This window comes from Aquarana catesbeiana, linkage group LG04 (assembly GCF_042186555.1).
Source record: "Aquarana catesbeiana isolate 2022-GZ linkage group LG04, ASM4218655v1, whole genome shotgun sequence".
NCBI classification, from domain to species: Eukaryota; Metazoa; Chordata; class Amphibia; order Anura; family Ranidae; genus Aquarana; species Aquarana catesbeiana.
The window spans coordinates 35,324,832-35,346,279 of record NC_133327.1 but is presented as its reverse complement, the minus strand read 5'-3'; the positions used below and the strand labels follow the sequence as shown (position 1 = coordinate 35,346,279).

Below are 21,448 nucleotides of genomic sequence, written 5' to 3'. Positions count from 1 at the left end.
GGAGAGACGGCAAGCGCACTTAGTTGGCTGTATATGTTGGTGCTGACTTACTGCACCTGTAAATGTAAGTGCGCATTCATATATACTTGTTGGAACTGATGTTTTAATAAACCTACTGCAATATGATAACCAATATGCTTCTCCCAAGGTTTTATGGTAGACCAATTTAAGGAGATACCTCTGGAGCTGAGAACCATCCCCTTCAGATAAGCTGCAGACCAAGGGAGTCTTATTGGTACAAGGCGTATTTATTTTAGTTTTCTGGTTTGTATTTCTCACCCACAATTAATGGTGGAGCACGGTTAAATGATAATTTTGCTACTGCACTTATTTTCCTAACCACTGTGATTGGAAATTTCTGTGAGGACTTTCCTTGTCATACTTTATGGAACTCTGTCACATTCCGTAACCTACACATTGTGGACTGGATCATTTTTACGGATGCTTATTGTTTTTTTGGGGTGATTATTATTTTAATTTTTTTGAGTTATCGCAATACCTTTTTCATTTGCTATTTTTCATTGGTCAACCTAGTACCAAGCCAGCAAAGTAGCTTTGGTTGGGTTGGTTTCAAAAGAAATTATATTGATTTATATTACATTTTCTCTTTTATGCAAGGCTACATTTATGTGGACTCTGATGATAATGAAGACTTTGTAGAACTGGCAGAAGAAGGCACATCTAAAACCAAAGGTGAGCCAGACTGGCTGCATGTGATTTTCAGATATTTCACTATCCCAATATCATTGAGGGAATTGTCCTTCACGTTCTGTCCTAGAGATGCAAAAGGAAGTTAGAGGAAATCCACTAAGTGAAGGGAATTCCCATTTTGGAGAGTTCCCAGAACAGGTGTGCCCATTGGGAGCTTTTCCCTCACCTCTTGTTCTGGGGACAGCTCTAAATGTTTAGATTTCCCCTCAGCTTCCATTTCTGTAACAATGGTCACCAGTGAAAACTGAGTGGTTAAACTCCACTATGGGGACACAGCTGCTACAGCAAAAATTTGACCGAGGTCTAACCGTTCCCCTAATCTATCCAAAAAAAAAGTTTTGCTTAGAGATACACCTTAACCACTTCAGGATTTTAGAAATACGGGGCATGTCCCAAAAGAACTTCAACAAGGTTTCCAGGATGTTTCTTCTATGTTCAGTAACTCTTCCCCAGCTGCAACTCCCCCTGCCACTATTACCTGTGATTACTGCTGTCAAAATGACAGTCAGGAATTGCTATGCATTACTAGTCAAAATGCAGTGGCTCCTGTGTAAAACGTCATTAATTAATACAATGTAAAATGTATTGTTACATTGTAGTTACTATGTCATTCATATGTTAATCTAAGGTATGGCCTTTGATCTGCATATGACATCAGTTAAATCAGTTAAAGAACATTACAAGTAAAAAAAAAAAAAGTTCTTTCTAGTAAAAGGCATTTCTCGTTAACCCTGATTTTTTTTCCATTTCTATTTTTTTATCGTTAATATTAGCATTTTTTTGTTTTTATTTGTTTATTTCTTTTCATTATCACCAAAAATTAAATGAGCAAAATTGAAAAAAAAAATTTAAATTATTAGCAAATAATATTTTAAAACGAACGCTGGCCATACATTCATATATTTCTTTTGTTTAGCCTTCTGACTGAATGAAAGAATTCAAACAGATTCCTACGTCCAGTTGGATGGACCAATCTTCCTCTTCAGCTGTTGTAGTCTAACAGCTGACCTGACTTTTCTCTACTGCAGTTGGGTAATACAACTTGGTCACCTCCCCACCCCCAGCCTGTGATTGGATAGCAAAGGCTGAAAATGTGTCCCTGCTCCCTCCTCATTTCAGCATGTTTCTTGTCAGGACATGTTCATGTAGCATGTAACCTACTTAGTTTCCCAAGAAACAAGACCCCCTATCAAGACAGATCCATTAATTGCACTAATTATATATATAAAAAAGATGTTTAATGAAAACTTTCTTGCATGGACACTTATGCAACCACATTATTTTATTTTTTTATTTTTACTTCCCTCTAAAGATTTCAGTTTGTTTTTCAACTGAGTGGTACAGTTTATAGGTCACATTAGGGCTGGATTCACACCAGTCCGGCATTGCGGAGTGCGAATGCAACGCACATATGTGAACCAGACTGATTGAAAGTAATAGATTTTAAAATGTTCTGCGAATACACTGCATCCAATTTGCATAGGTGTGAACCCAGCCTAAAGGTGGAAAAAGTTCTGAAATTATTTATCTTTGTCTCATTTTTTTACATCACAGAAACCTGACATTTCAACAAGGGTGTGTAGATTTTTTTTATATCCACTGTATCTCTCCGTCTGGTGATACTGTATCTTTACACATGTTTCCATAAAGGACTATTTCTTTCCACTTCATTTGAACTCATCTACACCTCAATGTAAAGGACTCTATGGTTTATTGTCATATGCACTTGACAAACAATCTTTTTTCCATTTTAATAATTGCACACTAGCACTTTAACTTTTTTTGGATATTTTGAGTTTTATCGTACCAGGCACTTTTGGATAATAGAATTGATCACTGATATATGTACACAGTATGTGTTTGATGTCGTTTTTATTATGCAAAGCAGGGATAAGAAACAAAGAGATCTTTGGTAAAAAGCAGCACACGTTACACACATTACACATTGTTAGGCACACATTTAACCCCTTGATCACCCTAGACGTTAACCCCTTTCCAGCCAGTGTCATTAGTACAGTGGCAGTGTATAGCATCATCACTGATCATTGTATTAGTGTCACTGTTGATGTCAGCGGCAGTTAGTTCCCACTCAGTGTCAGTTAGTGTTAGATTTCCCGCCACACTATCGCAGTCCCATTAAAAGTCACTTATCACCGCCATTAGTAGTATACAAAATTTCAATATATTTACCACAGTTTGTAGATGATATAACTTTTACGCAAACCAATCAACACACTTATTGAGATTTTTTTTTTACCAAAGTCATGTAGCAGAATAGATTTTGGCCAAAATTTATGAAGAATTTTGATTTTTTAAATTTTTTGCGGTGTGCGTTCCAAGACATCAGAGGTCAAAACCAAGAAAACCGGAAGTGACGTTGATATGGGCGGGCATGCAGCCTCAATGCATTTCGTGATCAACGCGTCAACACATCAAGCTTCCTGATGTCGTGTTGAACACGAAATGCATTGAGGCTGCGCGTCCACCCTTATCGACGTCACTTCCAGTTTTGTCGGTTCCGACCTCTGATGTCTTGGAGTGCACGGCGCAACCTGGAGAGACGGCAAGCGCACTTAGTTGGCTGTATATGTTGGTGCTGACTTACTGCACCTGTAAATGTAAGTGCGCATTCATATATACTTGTTGGAACTGATGTTTTAATAAACCTACTGCAATATGATAACCAATATGCTTCTCCCAAGGTTTTATGGTAGACCAATTTAAGGAGATACCTCTGGAGCTGAGAACCATCCCCTTCAGATAAACTGCAGACCAAGGGAGTCTTATTGGTACAAGGCGTATTTATTTTAGTTTTCTGGTTTGTATTTCTCACCCACAATTAATGGTGGAGCACGGTTAAATGATAATTTTGCTACTGCACTTATTTTCCTAACCACTGTGATTGGAAATTTCTGTGAGGACTTTCCTTGTCATACTTTATGGAACTCTGTCACATTCCGTAACCTACACATTGTGGACTGGATCATTTTTACGGATGCTTATTGTTTTTTTGGGGTGATTATTATTTTAATTTTTTTGAGTTATCGCAATACCTTTTTCATTTGCTATTTTTCATTGGTCAACCTAGTACCAAGCCAGCAAAGTAGCTTTGGTTGGGTTGGTTTCAAAAGAAATTATATTGATTTATATTACATTTTCTCTTTTATGCAAGGCTACATTTATGTGGACTCTGATGATAATGAAGACTTTGTAGAACTGGCAGAAGAAGGCACATCTAAAACCAAAGGTGAGCCAGACTGGCTGCATGTGATTTTCAGATATTTCACTATCCCAATATCATTGAGGGAATTGTCCTTCACGTTCTGTCCTAGAGATGCAAAAGGAAGTTAGAGGAAATCCACTAAGTGAAGGGAATTCCCATTTTGGAGAGTTCCCAGAACAGGTGTGCCCATTGGGAGCTTTTCCCTCACCTCTTGTTCTGGGGACAGCTCTAAATGTTTAGATTTCCCCTCAGCTTCCATTTCTGTAACAATGGTCACCAGTGAAAACTGAGTGGTTAAACTCCACTATGGGGACACAGCTGCTACAGCAAAAATTTGACCGAGGTCTAACCGTTCCCCTAATCTATCCAAAAAAAAAGTTTTGCTTAGAGATACACCTTAACCACTTCAGGATTTTAGAAATACGGGGCATGTCCCAAAAGAACTTCAACAAGGTTTCCAGGATGTTTCTTCTATGTTCAGTAACTCTTCCCCAGCTGCAACTCCCCCTGCCACTATTACCTGTGATTACTGCTGTCAAAATGACAGTCAGGAATTGCTATGCATTACTAGTCAAAATGCAGTGGCTCCTGTGTAAAACGTCATTAATTAATACAATGTAAAATGTATTGTTACATTGTAGTTACTATGTCATTCATATGTTAATCTAAGGTATGGCCTTTGATCTGCATATGACATCAGTTAAATCAGTTAAAGAACATTACAAGTAAAAAAAAAAAAAGTTCTTTCTAGTAAAAGGCATTTCTCGTTAACCCTGATTTTTTTTCCATTTCTATTTTTTTATCGTTAATATTAGCATTTTTTTGTTTTTATTTGTTTATTTCTTTTCATTATCACCAAAAATTAAATGAGCAAAATTGAAAAAAAAAATTTAAATTATTAGCAAATAATATTTTAAAACGAACGCTGGCCATACATTCATATATTTCTTTTGTTTAGCCTTCTGACTGAATGAAAGAATTCAAACAGATTCCTACGTCCAGTTGGATGGACCAATCTTCCTCTTCAGCTGTTGTAGTCTAACAGCTGACCTGACTTTTCTCTACTGCAGTTGGGTAATACAACTTGGTCACCTCCCCACCCCCAGCCTGTGATTGGATAGCAAAGGCTGAAAATGTGTCCCTGCTCCCTCCTCATTTCAGCATGTTTCTTGTCAGGACATGTTCATGTAGCATGTAACCTACTTAGTTTCCCAAGAAACAAGACCCCCTATCAAGACAGATCCATTAATTGCACTAATTATATATATAAAAAAGATGTTTAATGAAAACTTTCTTGCATGGACACTTATGCAACCACATTATTTTATTTTTTTATTTTTACTTCCCTCTAAAGATTTCAGTTTGTTTTTCAACTGAGTGGTACAGTTTATAGGTCACATTAGGGCTGGATTCACACCAGTCCGGCATTGCGGAGTGCGAATGCAACGCACATATGTGAACCAGACTGATTGAAAGTAATAGATTTTAAAATGTTCTGCGAATACACTGCATCCAATTTGCATAGGTGTGAACCCAGCCTAAAGGTGGAAAAAGTTCTGAAATTATTTATCTTTGTCTCATTTTTTTACATCACAGAAACCTGACATTTCAACAAGGGTGTGTAGATTTTTTTTATATCCACTGTATCTCTCCGTCTGGTGATACTGTATCTTTACACATGTTTCCATAAAGGACTATTTCTTTCCACTTCATTTGAACTCATCTACACCTCAATGTAAAGGACTCTATGGTTTATTGTCATATGCACTTGACAAACAATCTTTTTTCCATTTTAATAATTGCACACTAGCACTTTAACTTTTTTTGGATATTTTGAGTTTTATCGTACCAGGCACTTTTGGATAATAGAATTGATCACTGATATATGTACACAGTATGTGTTTGATGTCGTTTTTATTATGCAAAGCAGGGATAAGAAACAAAGAGATCTTTGGTAAAAAGCAGCACACGTTACACACATTACACATTGTTAGGCACACATTTAACCCCTTGATCACCCTAGACGTTAACCCCTTTCCAGCCAGTGTCATTAGTACAGTGGCAGTGTATAGCATCATCACTGATCATTGTATTAGTGTCACTGTTGATGTCAGCGGCAGTTAGTTCCCACTCAGTGTCAGTTAGTGTTAGATTTCCCGCCACACTATCGCAGTCCCATTAAAAGTCACTTATCACCGCCATTAGTAGTATACAAAATTTCAATATATTTACCACAGTTTGTAGATGATATAACTTTTACGCAAACAAATCAACACACTTATTGAGATTTTTTTTTTACCAAAGTCATGTAGCAGAATAGATTTTGGCCAAAATTTATGAAGAATTTTGATTTTTTAAATTTTTTGCGGTGTGCGTTCCAAGACATCAGAGGTCAAAACCAAGAAAACCGGAAGTGACGTTGATATGGGCGGGCATGCAGCCTCAATGCATTTCGTGATCAACGCGTCAACACATCAAGCTTCCTGATGTCGTGTTGAACACGAAATGCATTGAGGCTGCGCGTCCGCCCTTATCGACGTCACTTCTAGTTTTGTCGGTTCCGACCTCTGATGTCTTGGAGTGCACGGCGCAACCTGGAGAGACGGCAAGCGCACTTAGTTGGCTGTATATGTTGGTGCTGACTTACTGCACCTGTAAATGTAAGTGCGCATTCATATATACTTGTTGGAACTGATGTTTTAATAAACCTACTGCAATATGATAACCAATATGCTTCTCCCAAGGTTTTATGGTAGACCAATTTAAGGAGATACCTCTGGAGCTGAGAACCATCCCCTTCAGATATACTGCAGACCAAGGGAGTCTTATTGGTACAAGGCGTATTTATTTTAGTTTTCTGGTTTGTATTTCTCACCCACAATTAATGGTGGAGCACGGTTAAATGATAATTTTGCTACTGCACTTATTTTCCTAACCACTGTGATTGGAAATTTCTGTGAGGACTTTCCTTGTCATACTTTATGGAACTCTGTCACATTCCGTAACCTACACATTGTGGACTGGATCATTTTTACGGATGCTTATTGTTTTTTTGGGGTGATTATTATTTTAATTTTTTTGAGTTATCGCAATACCTTTTTCATTTGCTATTTTTCATTGGTCAACCTAGTACCAAGCCAGCAAAGTAGCTTTGGTTGGGTTGGTTTCAAAAGAAATTATATTGATTTATATTACATTTTCTCTTTTATGCAAGGCTACATTTATGTGGACTCTGATGATAATGAAGACTTTGTAGAACTGGCAGAAGAAGGCACATCTAAAACCAAAGGTGAGCCAGACTGGCTGCATGTGATTTTCAGATATTTCACTATCCCAATATCATTGAGGGAATTGTCCTTCACGTTCTGTCCTAGAGATGCAAAAGGAAGTTAGAGGAAATCCACTAAGTGAAGGGAATTCCCATTTTGGAGAGTTCCCAGAACAGGTGTGCCCATTGGGAGCTTTTCCCTCACCTCTTGTTCTGGGGACAGCTCTAAATGTTTAGATTTCCCCTCAGCTTCCATTTCTGTAACAATGGTCACCAGTGAAAACTGAGTGGTTAAACTCCACTATGGGGACACAGCTGCTACAGCAAAAATTTGACCGAGGTCTAACCGTTCCCCTAATCTATCCAAAAAAAAAGTTTTGCTTAGAGATACACCTTAACCACTTCAGGATTTTAGAAATACGGGGCATGTCCCAAAAGAACTTCAACAAGGTTTCCAGGATGTTTCTTCTATGTTCAGTAACTCTTCCCCAGCTGCAACTCCCCCTGCCACTATTACCTGTGATTACTGCTGTCAAAATGACAGTCAGGAATTGCTATGCATTACTAGTCAAAATGCAGTGGCTCCTGTGTAAAACGTCATTAATTAATACAATGTAAAATGTATTGTTACATTGTAGTTACTATGTCATTCATATGTTAATCTAAGGTATGGCCTTTGATCTGCATATGACATCAGTTAAATCAGTTAAAGAACATTACAAGTAAAAAAAAAAAAAGTTCTTTCTAGTAAAAGGCATTTCTCGTTAACCCTGATTTTTTTTCCATTTCTATTTTTTTATCGTTAATATTAGCATTTTTTTGTTTTTATTTGTTTGTTTCTTTTCATTATCACCAAAAATTAAATGAGCAAAATTGAAAAAAAAAATTTAAATTATTAGCAAATAATATTTTAAAACGAACGCTGGCCATACATTCATATATTTCTTTTGTTTAGCCTTCTGACTGAATGAAAGAATTCAAACAGATTCCTACGTCCAGTTGGATGGACCAATCTTCCTCTTCAGCTGTTGTAGTCTAACAGCTGACCTGACTTTTCTCTACTGCAGTTGGGTAATACAACTTGGTCACCTCCCCACCCCCAGCCTGTGATTGGATAGCAAAGGCTGAAAATGTGTCCCTGCTCCCTCCTCATTTCAGCATGTTTCTTGTCAGGACATGTTCATGTAGCATGTAACCTACTTAGTTTCCCAAGAAACAAGACCCCCTATCAAGACAGATCCATTAATTGCACTAATTATATATATAAAAAAGATGTTTAATGAAAACTTTCTTGCATGGATTGGTGTATTTTTATATCTTACCCTGTTTCCCCGAAAATAAGACCTAGCGTGATTGTCTGTGATGGCTGCAATATAAGCGCAACCCCCCAAATAAGCTCTACCCTGAAAATAAGACCTACAAGGACTTTAACTAGGGCTTATTTGGGGGGTAGGGCTTATATTGCAGCCATCACCGACAATCACGCTAGGTCTTATTTTCGGGGAAACAGGGTATTAGATTTTAGCTTTAAAGCATACCTTTAAGATAGGAAAAAGGAGCACATTTTAGCACATAGTATGCACACCCCCCAATCACACAGGTCCTGAAAAATAAATGTGACCAGCTAAACCCACTGGAACTTTTTCATGGCTGCTTCATCCTTACATTAGCATTTAAAAATGTCCAATACATTAACTCTTTCACTGCTAGAGCCAGTATTGCACATTTTAAACCTGAAGACAGGGCCGGTGCTACCACTAGGCAAACTAGGCAGCCGCCTAGGGTGTATTGCTGTCTAGGGTGCAGCCACGGCCCCTGGTTCATACTGTTTGACCTTGACCTACAGAAGTCCCTGTCGTATTTTATTTTATTTTTTTTTATGCCTGGGTCTTTGGGGTCATGCATACAGGTTGTCCCACACTCCATGTTGGCTCCAATGTCTGGACCTCAGTATGCCACCGCCCTGCCCTCTTTCAAGATGGCAACGGTGGTCATTGGTTCTGCTGTGGGTCTTGGACCGGGCGAGCACCACGCACCGGATAGGATACTGGTGTGGGCGGTGCGTTCTTTACCGTGGGGAGTATATAGGGTGGTTTGGTAGGTCATTTGGTCTTGTGGAGGCACTGGTGGTACTACCCTTTGTTTGTTTCTTTCCCCGGATGGTGCAGTTGGACTGGTGTAAGCTTGTTACAGCCTTGTGTTTATACAGGGGAGTTTTTTTCATCTCCTATATTTCTTCACAGTTATAACATTGATGACATAAGGAAGGGGGGTGGCGGGTGCAAGTAGCTGGTCCTGCCTAGGGTGCAAAATAGTCTAACACCGGCCCTGCCTGAAGATTAGTTAGGCCTCATGTACACTGCTGCTGCTAAATGGACGTTTAGGAGCAGTTGGGCATTTTTTTCAACTGCTCCTGAACTCTCCTGTATGTTATCTTATCAGTACATGTACAGAGGATTGTTTATAGTAATTTCTAGGCAGTTGCGTTTGGAGGCCTTTTTTGGAAAGCAAAAAAAATTAGTTCGGACGCTGAGTTTAGTGGCATTTCTAGCTCCAAGCGCTTCTAAACGCGGCTAAACGCGGCTAAACATGGCTAAACGTGGTAACTAATGTTTAGCCGCGTTTCGTTTACAACCGTTTTTTTATTTTTGGCTATTTAAAAAGAAAAAAAAAACGCTTCTAAACACAAACGCGGCTAAACGCGGCATGTAAATGCGGCAAAAAGGACGTTTTAAACATGGGTTACTATCTGTCAAAGTAAATCGTTCAGCAGAGGTTGTAAAAACATCCTGTGTACATTAAGCCTAATAGTGTCACTAAATCCACATCATAAAAAAAACATCAAAAAATGGCATATTGCAGTGGTTCTCAACCCCAGGAGGGGACTGATAACTCATGGGGCCCCCGGGCAATAGGAGATTATGGGGCCCCCGGGCAATAGGAGATTATGGGGCCCCCAGGCAATAGATTATGGGGCCACACAGTATACACACACACACAGTATACACACACAGACACACAATATACACACAGTATACACACACAGAATACACATACACACACTGGAAAGGTACTGGAGAGGCGGGGCAGCTATAATCTTAGGATTTTTAAAAAAATACAGATTTTTACATACTGTCCCTGGTTTAATTGAGGCTGGCAACCCTGATGGGGCCCCTTAGTGGCATGGGGCCCTCGGGCAGTGCCCGAGTGTCCGAATGGTCAGTCTGCCCCTGCTCAACCCTATCCCTAAGTACCCCCAACAGGCCATGTTTGCAGGTTTTCCTTTATCTTGCACAGATGCTTTAATAATTTAAAGCACCTGTGCAATGGCTTGATATTTTGGACAGCTATTTAATCTAAGAGAAATTCCCAAAACATGGCCTGTTGGGGGATACTTGAGGACAGGGTTGAGAACCACTGGTGTATTGCATGCTGTTCATACTCACTCAGTCACTATGAGATTTGTTTTCTGCATTCTGCAATAAACCTGGTTGATCCTGTTGCTCTCTATCTCCCCCTTCTGTCCATGTCCCCAAATCAGCTAGGGATTTTGCAGCTGTGGTGGCAACTCTGCACATGCTCAGTGAGTTTCTATGCTAAACATTTCCTCTCTATGACATCTACAGTGCCTTGACAAAGTATTCATACCCCTTGAAATTTTCCACATTTTGTCATGTTACAAGCAAAAACGTAAATGTATTTTACTGGGATTTTATGTGATAGACCAACACAAAGTGGCACATAATTGTGAAGTGGAAGGAAAATGATAAATGGTTTTACCATTTTTTTACAAATAAATATCTGAAAAGTGTGGCGTGCATTTGTATTGAGCCCCCTTTACTTTGATACCCCTAACTAAATTCCAGTGGAACCAATTGCCTTCAGACTTATCTAATTAGTAAACAGAGTCCATCTGTGTGTAATATAATCTCAGTATAAATACAGCTGTTCTATGAAGCAGGTTTGTTAGAAAACCTTAGTGAACAAACAGCATCAGGAAGGCCAAGGAACACATCAAACAGGTCAGGGATAAAATTGTGAAGAAGTTTAAAGCAGGGTTAGGCTATAAAAAAAATCCCAAGCTTTGAACTGCTCACGGAGCACTGTTCAATCCATTATCCGAAAATGGAAAGAGTATGACACAACTGCAAACCTACCAAGATAATGCCGTCCACCTAAACTGACAGGCCGGCAAGGAGAGCATTAATCAGAGAAGCAGCCAAGTAACTCTGGAGGAGCTGCAGAGATCCACAGCTCAGGTGGGGGAATCTGTCTACAGGACAACCATTAGTTGTGCACTTCACAAATCTGGCCTTTATGGAAGAATGGTAAGAAGAAAGCCATTGTTGAAAGAAAGCCATAAGAAGTCCCATTTGCAGTTTGTGAGAAGCCATGTGGGGGACACAGCAAAAATGTGGAAGAAGGTGCTCTGGTCAGATGAGACCAAAATTGAACTTTTTGGCCTAAAGACAAAACGCTACGTGTGGTGGAAAAATAACACTGCACATCACCCTGAACACACCATCCCCACCGTGAAACATGGTGGTGGCAGCATCATGTTGTGGGGATGGTTTTCTTCAGTAGGGACAGGGAACCTGGTCAGAGTTGATGGGACAATGGATGGAGCCAAATACAGGGAAATTACATAGTTACATAGTTACATAGTAGGTGAGGTTGAAAAAAGACACACGTCTATCAAGTCCAACCTATGTGTGTGATTATGTGTCAGTATTACCTTACATATCCCTGTATGTTGCGGTCATTCAGGTGATTATCTAATAGTTTCTTGAAGCTATCAATGCTCCCCGCTGAGACCACCGCCTGTGGAAGGGAATTCCACATCCTTACCGCTCTTACAGTAAAGAACCCTCTACGTAGTTTAAGGTTAAACCTCTTTTCTTCTAATTGTAATGAGTGGCCCCGAGTCTTATTAAACTCTCTTCTGCGAAAAAGTTTTATCCCTATTGTGGGGTCACCAGTACAGTATTTGTAAATTGAAATCATATCCCCTCTCAAGCGTCTCTTCTCCAGAGAGAATAAGTTCAACGCTCGCAACCTTTCCTCATAACTAAGATCCTCCAGATCTTAGAAGAAAACCTGTTAGAGTCTGTAAAAGACTTGAGACTTGGTTGTAACATGACAAAATGTGGAAAATTTCAAGGGGTATGAATACTTTTTTAAGGCACTGTAAGCAACAGAGTCACACATGTGGGCGTATAGTATACACAATGGTAAATGACAGCCCCACTCCCTCCCTCCTCCTCCATTCCCACTAACCAGCTAAACACATTGTGGCCAATTTATTACATGTAGATTAATGGTGGCTTCACCTCCCTCTTATTCTAAGACACAGACTGGCGGGGAGTGACACAGCCTGTTACTGGCAGAAATCCGCCCACGCCATGTTATTGCCAAGAAATAATACAGATTTGATTTCAAATATATATTTGTATGACAATTTAAAACAGTTTATTGATATTAATTATTTCTTTTTACTCTGTATTCCAAAGGCAGTTTTTTGTATTTTGAACATGTGACCATCAGCCAGGGGCGGACTGACCATTTAGCCACTTGGGCACTGCCCAAGGGCCCGGGCCACTAGTGGGCCCCATCACGGTTGCCAGCCTCAGTAAAACAAGGGACAGTATGTATAAATCTGTGTTTTTTTTACATCTGTCTGTGTATACTGTGTGTACATGTATGTGTATACTGTGTGATTGTATGCTGTGTGTGTATACTGTGTGTACATGTATGTGTATACTGTGTGTATACTGTGTGGCCCCATAATCTCTGATTGCCTGGGGGCCCCATAATCTCCTATTGCCCTGGGGCCCCATGAGTTATCAGTCCACCCCTGCCGGCAGCAGAGCACTAGAAGCTCCTCCTGCTTATGTTTCCCTGCAGACAGGCTGGGAAAGAGCTGGTTCATGTGACAGCTGTATATCGATTAGGAAAAAGGTACTTCGATTTTTTTATTATTAAAATAATTACAGTGCCATCATCCACATACAGAAATAGAAGGGACAATGTAAAACAAACTGTGTTTAGTATCACTTTAAAACTCCCAAACATATCATTTCTGAAAGCAGGGTCCCTGGATAATAAAATAGTGGTAGTTGTTTTTTTTTTTTTTTAATCACGAGCACACAAAAACATATGTGAAAATTCATTTGGCACAGGATGTAGCATCATCATTACAGGAAGACGTAGATAAAATAGGGGGTTAAGCAGCAAAATAATCTAATTCATTAAAGGACTGCATGCTAGAGATGAATGAATAATTCTAACCCTTTACAGAACACTGGTTCAGCCTCAGCTTGAATTTGCAGTTCAGTTATGGTCACCAGTGCTCAGTAAAGACATTGTTAAATTAGAAGCCCCATTCAAGTGAAAGGGGCTGTGCTGTAACTGCTCTGCAATCATGTGCAATACATATGTCTGTGGCATGGTGGTGTGGGCTTTTGGGAGGTAAAACAAGCAGTGATGAGGCGACAACCTCTGAACAGCGATCCACCGTGAATTGCACTTTAGAGAGCAATACAAGCAAAAACAAGCCCTTAGAGATTTACCCTCAATTCCTGTATGGTGAAATTGTTGTTAGTCTGACTGTAAAGCTGGCCATTCACCAGTAGAATTTCTTTAAAAAATGTTTTTTGGAATGTTTGTTTGATTTTCTAATAGTTAATGGGGTTAAAATGGCAACTGTCCAGAATCTCTTTTTCTGGGGTACCCCCTCTGGCGCTCCAGGGCTCCTCCTCTTCTGAGTGTGCCCCCCCCCCATAGGAAGACACTTGTTATGGGGGCAGACGCAGGGGCTAGCTCCCAAGCTGGGCTGTGTGTGCCTGTAGACACGCACAGCGCGGCTCAGCTTCTCCCCATGTCAAATTACAGGACTCAATGGACAACAGTGGTAGCCATTGGCTGCCAAGCCTCCAATGAGACCAAGAAAAGGGGGGAGAAGAGCAGCGCTGCTTCAGGCGGGCACAGCGCTGGATCGAGAGAGGGCTCAGGTAAGTATAAAAGGGGGGGGGGGGCTGACATTGAAAGGTTTTTTTTAAGATAAAACCGTTTGCCTTTAGAACAAGTTTAATACTGTTTTAAATTCTAATGGTGTAAGGACAGCTTTAGTAAGGGAAAATCTCTTAGCCCAGGTAGCCTGTTGGGGGTTCTAATCCTTCACATTCTTTCAAAATCTGAAAATAAAGGTTTGTCTGGACCTATGTTGGTAAATATTACATTAACATGGATATGAGACCTAAATGAGGGATGATAGAAGAACAAAGGGGGAGAAAGAGAGACTTTATAGTGCAGACCAGATTAGGATTAGTTAGCAATGGTGCTCCCCTGAAAAAGTAATCCTTTATATTCACCATCCTTTTTTTATTTTCCTTTTGTTTTTTTATTATTTTTTTTTAGAAGAAGAAGATGTGATATGTATGGAGTCTGATTGTTTAAGAAGTGAAGTGGACGAAGATAAAGAAAGTACCAGTGAAGGTACTTTGTCACTGTTTTTATAAAGATGGTAAATTTAAAACATGAGTCACCTATGTGGACTCCTTCAGACCTAGCGTGCAGAGAATTTGGCCACTAGAGGGAGCAAAGTATCACAGGAAATTCTTATGATACTTAGCCCCATCTAGTGGCCAAATATGGTATTTTCCATTTTAAGTCAAAGCAAATGATTTGACCAGCACATGAAATAGCATAATAACATTCTTTTTTATTCCATTCACTTAGAAAGAATGTAAAAGCACCTGTACTGGGAGAATTGCAATGCAATGCAGTTTTTTTTTTAAATAAAAACACCCCAAAGTGCGACTGACTTCTCCAATCTCACTGAAAGCCTAGGGACAGTTCATACAATGGACATTCTCTGAAAACTACAGAGGGTTACTATGTAGAACCTCTCCTAGTTATTATAAATCTAGTCATAGATGATTCATTTTCTTGCTGGCCAGCTGATTCATACACACATTCAAGTTGGATGAAGGAATCCTCTCTGCTGCACTATTGTATTTTTACAGACATCCTCCTCTGCTGCCAAAATACACTGATAAGCACTGCAGCCCATTTTCTACATGCACTGATTGAACACAAATTTTCCAACAGTACAATTAGGGAGGAGTTGATCACTAGGTTGACTCCTCTTGAACAAGAATGGACATAGATGGATTGAAATTTAAATGGTCCAGAGGAACCGCCTAAATTGCAATCCATTTATGGCCAGCTTAACTTGTTTCTCTATAAACAGTTGAAATAATTTTCCTTTAAACCTGAAGACTGGGCTGGATAAAAAGTTTCCCCACCTCACTGCACGAACCAAAGGCTCACCTAGGGGGATTGGAATATGGTGAAATACTTACTGTAATTCTCACTCCCACAGGCTTCCTCTGCCCTACACGACTGGTCTCCCAAAGCCGTTTCTCTTCACTGCCTAGCTGGTCTCAGATCTCCAATGTCATTAACAAAGCCTTGCTCCTCCACAAAAATCGCCATCACCATGAAGAGTCAAAGAGCAGAACAAAGCGTAGTAAGTCAGTAATGTGTAAAAGATCATCTGCAGAAAGACCACAGGCAATACTGGTGACTATTCCTCTGCATTTCTGCCATCCTTTCTTGGCTTAGCAAATAGCGCTGCCCTACTCGAATCCGCTGCTGAGGGGGACTTTCCCTACCAGTGGCGTTGCTATGGGGGATGCGGACCGCACCCAGGTGACACCCGCCAGAGGGGTGACACCATCAAGTGATATCCAAAAGCGATGGTGTCATCCCCAACCTGTGACAGCACAGGGATCGTGCGCCGGCATTGACTGCATCATTTGCATCAATGGCCGGTTTTTGGTTGTGCACCACGACCGTGCAGTGCCGGTCTGAAACTAGCCTGCCCAGGGCCCTGCAGGCAGGGTGACAGGTGTACCAGGTGACACCAACCCTAGTGATGCCACTGTTCCCTACATGACAGGTGGTGTAAATTCATAATGATGGCTTGGTGACCCTAACTTGACAGATTTATGCCCCAGACCCCTACAGGAAAATGCCTTTTATTGCTCTTATATACACCTGGGGCAATTTGTCTACCACCTAAAATGTCCCCCCCCCCCCACAGACCCTGGCCATGATGATTTGGGTCTCACTGTTTGCCCTTCCTAGTATATGTGCATTTTTTTATATACCCTGTAGAAATTATATACAGCTAAAGACACAGATGGGCATCAATACAGATCTTTTTGGTATGTATAGGAATGCAGTATACTGTATATGACAACATACTATAACTCTTGCTCCCATCCAGATGCCATCTATATAGAGTCAGATGATGACATGTCTGACGATGTTCAGGAGGACTATGAAGAACACTACAATCAAGGTATATCCTTTTGATTGAAAAAAAAGTATCTTTGTTAGGTTCTAGCATGGCAGGTATCAAGTGGGTCATACCATGCTGAGGATATGGCAATATGAGAAGGGGAGAGATTCCCCTTCACCCCTTGCAACTCTGTGAACTTTTCAACACTCATTGCAATCTGAATAGATTGTTTAGATTGGCTCTCCCAGTGCGCCATTGTTTGTAAATGTAAAAGAGTTTGTAAAATCTGAAAATAATATGTAATTTCTTCCCCCAGGTCACAATTGGGGTCTATGTTTAAAATGTTTGTTGTGCGGATAGGACAATGTTTGTCACACCTGCACAATGGATGTTTTTTACATAGTCTCCATTGTGTTGGAATCTGTATCATTATGTCATTCTCCACTCTGCACCTTCCTGTCCTTTTTTTTTAACATATAATGATGTACCTTTAAAAATGAACAAAAACAGAGGTCATGCTACAATCCTTACTTCTTTTTCCTTCTACGCATTGTTGCATGGTGGATGGAAAGAAATGCAGTCAACGCCTTCTGCTTAGTCCAATGACCACATCCTGCAACCCCTGACTTTGATTGGTTACCACATGCTGCAACTTCCACACTCGGATTGATAGTCATAAATTATTATTTTTGATTACCACATCCTTCAACTGTCTACATGCACTAATTGCTGCATCCTGTACCTCATCTCTGCACTTGGTCTGATGTCAATATCTCGTGCCACTTTGGACTAATAACCATATTCTGCAAAATCCCCACTTGGAGTGATGAACACATCCCACCTATCCCCTTCTTAGGCTAATGGCCAGATCCCACCCATCCCCTTCTTAGGCTAATGGCCAGATCCCATCCACTTTGGGCTGCTTCTGATAATTTTGTGTTAGTAGAAGTTTGAGTGTTTTCGCGCTTTTCATTTCGCGCTTTTCAGTTTGCGCTTTTCATTTGGTGCTTTTCCATTCGTTTGAACGGCCATTAGTCAACTAGACATGTTGCGGAATCGGAGGAGATAACGTGTTATTTATTATTGGCCTTGGAGTTATTGCTTTGACCCAAGTCCAGTCCAGGAACAGGGGGAGGAGGAGTTCTTGGACCAAAAATTGGTTGCTTTATTAATCATGACCAAATATGTCATATGCCTTTGCTGTGGGAGCTCCAGGAGAATAATCCGGATGATTTTCGGAATTATCTCCAGATGACGGACCCCTGCTCTCACCAACTCTTGGCATTGTTGACCCCCTATATTAAGAAGCAGGACACATGTATGAGGCTTTTATTTTATTTTTTGGTTGAATAATAGTTATTTGATCTGTTATATTTTTGGATGCATAGAATGCACTTTTTGGTTAAGTTCTATTGGCAGATAGCATGTCTAATTTTATTTGTTTTCTTTTTTAATGCATAATAAAAAAAATGTGGAGAATAATACTTGGCTATGTGTTTTACTTCAAATGACAGTTTGGGAGTAGACAGTTACATTTAAAAAAATACAATGTAAAATTAACAAGGGACACCAACATTGTATCTTTGAACTTACAAAATACAGGATAATGGTGTTGTGGTAACTTGCCCAAAAAAAAAATGTAATATTATTATTCTTGATATCACTAGAAAAAAAAAGCCTTTGAAAATTAGTTTGCAATAACTCCATCAGTATCACCAGCAAAGCAGCTTCATTATTATCCCATTTTAAAGAAGAAGAGAATTGTGCGCTGCATTTTGAGATTTCATAATTTGCCACGTCACAAATGTTAATTCTTCATTACAAAAGCTAGTTTACAAGACCGACCGCTTCTGGCTCGTCCTTGCTTCTGAGCATGTGTGTTTGTACTTTGGACTTTTGTCCGACAGACTTGTGTACACACGCTTGGAAAATCCGTCAACACACATTTGTCCGCGGAAAATCTGACAACAATTGTCCGATGGAGCGTGCAAAAGGTCGAATTTTCCGCCAACAGCCTGTCATCACACAATTCCCGTCGGAAAATCTGATTGTGTGTACGAGGCTTTAGACTAATGACTATTGCCCCCCCTCCACAACTAAGACAATTAAATCTTACACAGCCCTACTTGCAGTAATAACCACATTCTGCACACCCAGTAGGTTCTCCACTATGTAGAGTATAGACTTATGCTATATGGACTTATAGGAGGGAGAGCAGAGGCTTAGCTCGAAGCTTGTGGGCCCCACCTGCCACTTCCACCGTGCTCCAAGATGCTCCCACCATGCACAAACATACTCCAAGTGACTAAAGAGTTACTTCAGATCTGTATTTACATATGGAGAGGGTAATTCAAAAGATTTTGGTTTAACTGTGCAAATTTTGACATACCTCTCCAATTCTTTTAAATACACTGGAGCAGGGATAGGCACCTTTTTAGCCTATCACGGCGAATCACAGCGCCGGAGCTGCGAACACGGAAGTAACTCCGGTGGAAGATGTCCGCGCTGTACTCAGAGGGCTGTCACATGCCTGATGAAGGGGACCAGCGTGGCTCCTAAATGTCGCTTCTATTTATTTTTTTGATACTATGTGATTAAAATTTTGGACCCAATTTTGGAGATCCTCGTGTGCTGGTGACACTTCCTTCTCATGATTGCAGTCAGTTCCAGCCATTGGTCATTTCAGCACCCAATTTAAGATACAGCCATTTGTGCAGGTATGTGTGCGTTGGGAGTATTGCATTGTGTGTACTCAGAGGGCTGACGCCGATCTAGGGCATCATTCTAAGGTAAGTATTTCATAATGAGCTAGTATGCGATGCATACTAGTTCATTATGCCTTTGTTTTGCAGGGTTTTTTTTCCTGAGGTTTACAACCTCTTTAACTAGCAAGTCCTAACTAAATATTAAGAAAAAATAAATAAAACAAATGTTACTGTAAAAATATAAACTTATCCTACCTTAAAAGTGGACATGTCAATCAGTAGGGCAGCGGATGGTGCCAGTAGGGCAGTGGATGGTGTCAGTATAGCAGTGGATGGTGTCAGTATAGCAGTGGACGGTGTCAGTATAGCAGTGGACGATGTCAGTAAAGCAGTGGATGGTGTCAGTAAAACAGTACACATGCCAGTAGAGTAGTGGATGGTGTCAGTCAGTAGAGCAGTGAATTCTGTCAGTAGAGCAGTGGACGGTGTCAGTAGTGTTTTTATTTTTTATTATTTTTTTTAGCATTCTGTTTTATTTTTACAATTTTGTTATTTTGTTTTTTATTATTTTTTACAGTATTTATAGCACCCCCGTTGGAGGGCTTTGGTTAAATGTCAGGGTTTAAACAGACCGCTGATGTTTCACTTTGAGACAGAGGAAGGATATTGAGGACACAGCCCTCAATCTCCATCTCTGCAGCCTCAGCTGCACAGAATGAATAGACAGGAACAACTCTGTACTGAGCTTCCCATTCATTCACAAACTGAAGCATAGTCATCGGTGTTTGCTATGCTTCAGTTATGAATGGACACAGTGAGTGATCGGTATCAGTAAATATGGTAAATTACAGATTTACCGGCCCATTTCCCCACTCTCCATCCCGACACATCCGGTGTCAGTCAGTAGAGCAGTGAACGGTGTCAATGGGGCAGAGGATAGAGTCAGTAGGGCAGTGGGCAGTGTCAGTATTTTTTTATTCTTCATTTAGAAAGAACTGCTCAGAAGAAAAAAAAAATCTAACATATAGGTAGGTACCCTCATGCTAAAAATCATGTAAGAAGAAATGAAAAAATGTGGGGCAACAGGATTTTCATGGTACCGTCAAAGGACATTCACAAATCTTTTTTAGATTAAAACTAATAAATATTTATTGCATATATATATATATATATACAATATGTAGCGCACTACTCCCTTGGGAGCTGCTGATTTCGTTCATTTTACCATATGCCAGCTTGTTCCGTTTCCGATCCTCCCATGCAATTCCATGAAAGTAGCACTCTGAACTTTTTAAATGGCTTTATTTGGGACACATTTGTAGGGCAATAGAATGAAGCATATGAGATGCCCCGTTGAATCCCATATTTGAACTAGAGAAGGGAAATATCAAATTGTAACCGTAGCTTTGTAGATTAAATTTCCCTGTTAGCGATCCTTCTCTGATTTCTGAAGTACACTCTCACTATGGGCAGCTGAGCATCACTCTGAATAATGCTGTGAAAGTTGAAACTCAAAGTCCTAGGCCTCACCACCTATTTCTGTGACTTGCAGTGTCCAACCTCCTCCACTAACCCCAAGAAGTGTTTCCTACTGTGGTCCTTGGATACACAGCAAAGAATTTTCTGAATAGCTCCACTGGGTTTGCACTCCCTTTGCACTCTCCCAACAACAGTCCATGTTCTACTCACAGAAAGCTGTTCCCAGTATTCTTCCTCCGCTTAGTTGCTACTTACTCCTGCGTTACATGATGACTCCTGCTCCAGGGAACCCGACCTTGGCCTCCCTAGAGTCGCCTTTGGCTATCCGGCTCCGGGATCTCTGAACTCCCGGGCTTTCCAGCCTCCTTACTGGAGGCGCCGGGGTCTCTGGACCCCCGGGCCTCCGGTCCCGAACCTCTGGACCTCAAGCCCTTTCCTGGAAAAAATCCCCCCGGGCACATGTGACCCCCCCCTTTATATGAGAGACTGCCTTCCAGACCACAAAAATTAACTATTGGTCATTTCTCTCACATGGGGTTTCCTGCCACTCAGGTCTCAGCCCATCCTCTCTTGCCAAGCAGAGGAGGTATCCCTGAGTCCAAGTGTAGGTGGCCACACCCCCTTCTACTCTATCACTCCCTGCCTCAAATCCACAACCAGGCCCAGTAAAAACACATAGTCCTGGTTAAACTTACCTATTTCTACCTCCTACACTATCAAAAACACATCTAAGCATCTACCAAAATGGTAGGGGT

General features: G+C 40.5%; 1 protein-coding gene across 23 annotated transcripts in view; it reads left to right on the top strand.

Moving 5' to 3' along the window:
- DNMT3A (DNA methyltransferase 3 alpha) overlaps nucleotides 1-21,448 on the top strand; it is a 201,555-nt gene that overhangs the window by 59,825 nt on the left and 120,282 nt on the right. For 10 of the 23 annotated variants that reach the window (XM_073625003.1, XM_073625002.1, XM_073625001.1 and 7 more), the window contains exons 1-6: nucleotides 3,737-3,958; nucleotides 6,679-6,765; nucleotides 7,149-7,223; nucleotides 14,619-14,696; nucleotides 15,586-15,732; nucleotides 16,495-16,569. In XM_073625003.1, coding sequence (XP_073481104.1) covers nucleotides 3,877-3,958; nucleotides 6,679-6,765; nucleotides 7,149-7,223; nucleotides 14,619-14,696; nucleotides 15,586-15,732; nucleotides 16,495-16,569 — 544 coding nt within the window. In that variant the 5' untranslated portion in view covers nucleotides 3,737-3,876. The other 13 variants (XM_073625009.1, XM_073625006.1, XM_073625012.1 and 10 more) reach the window with 12 other exon arrangements.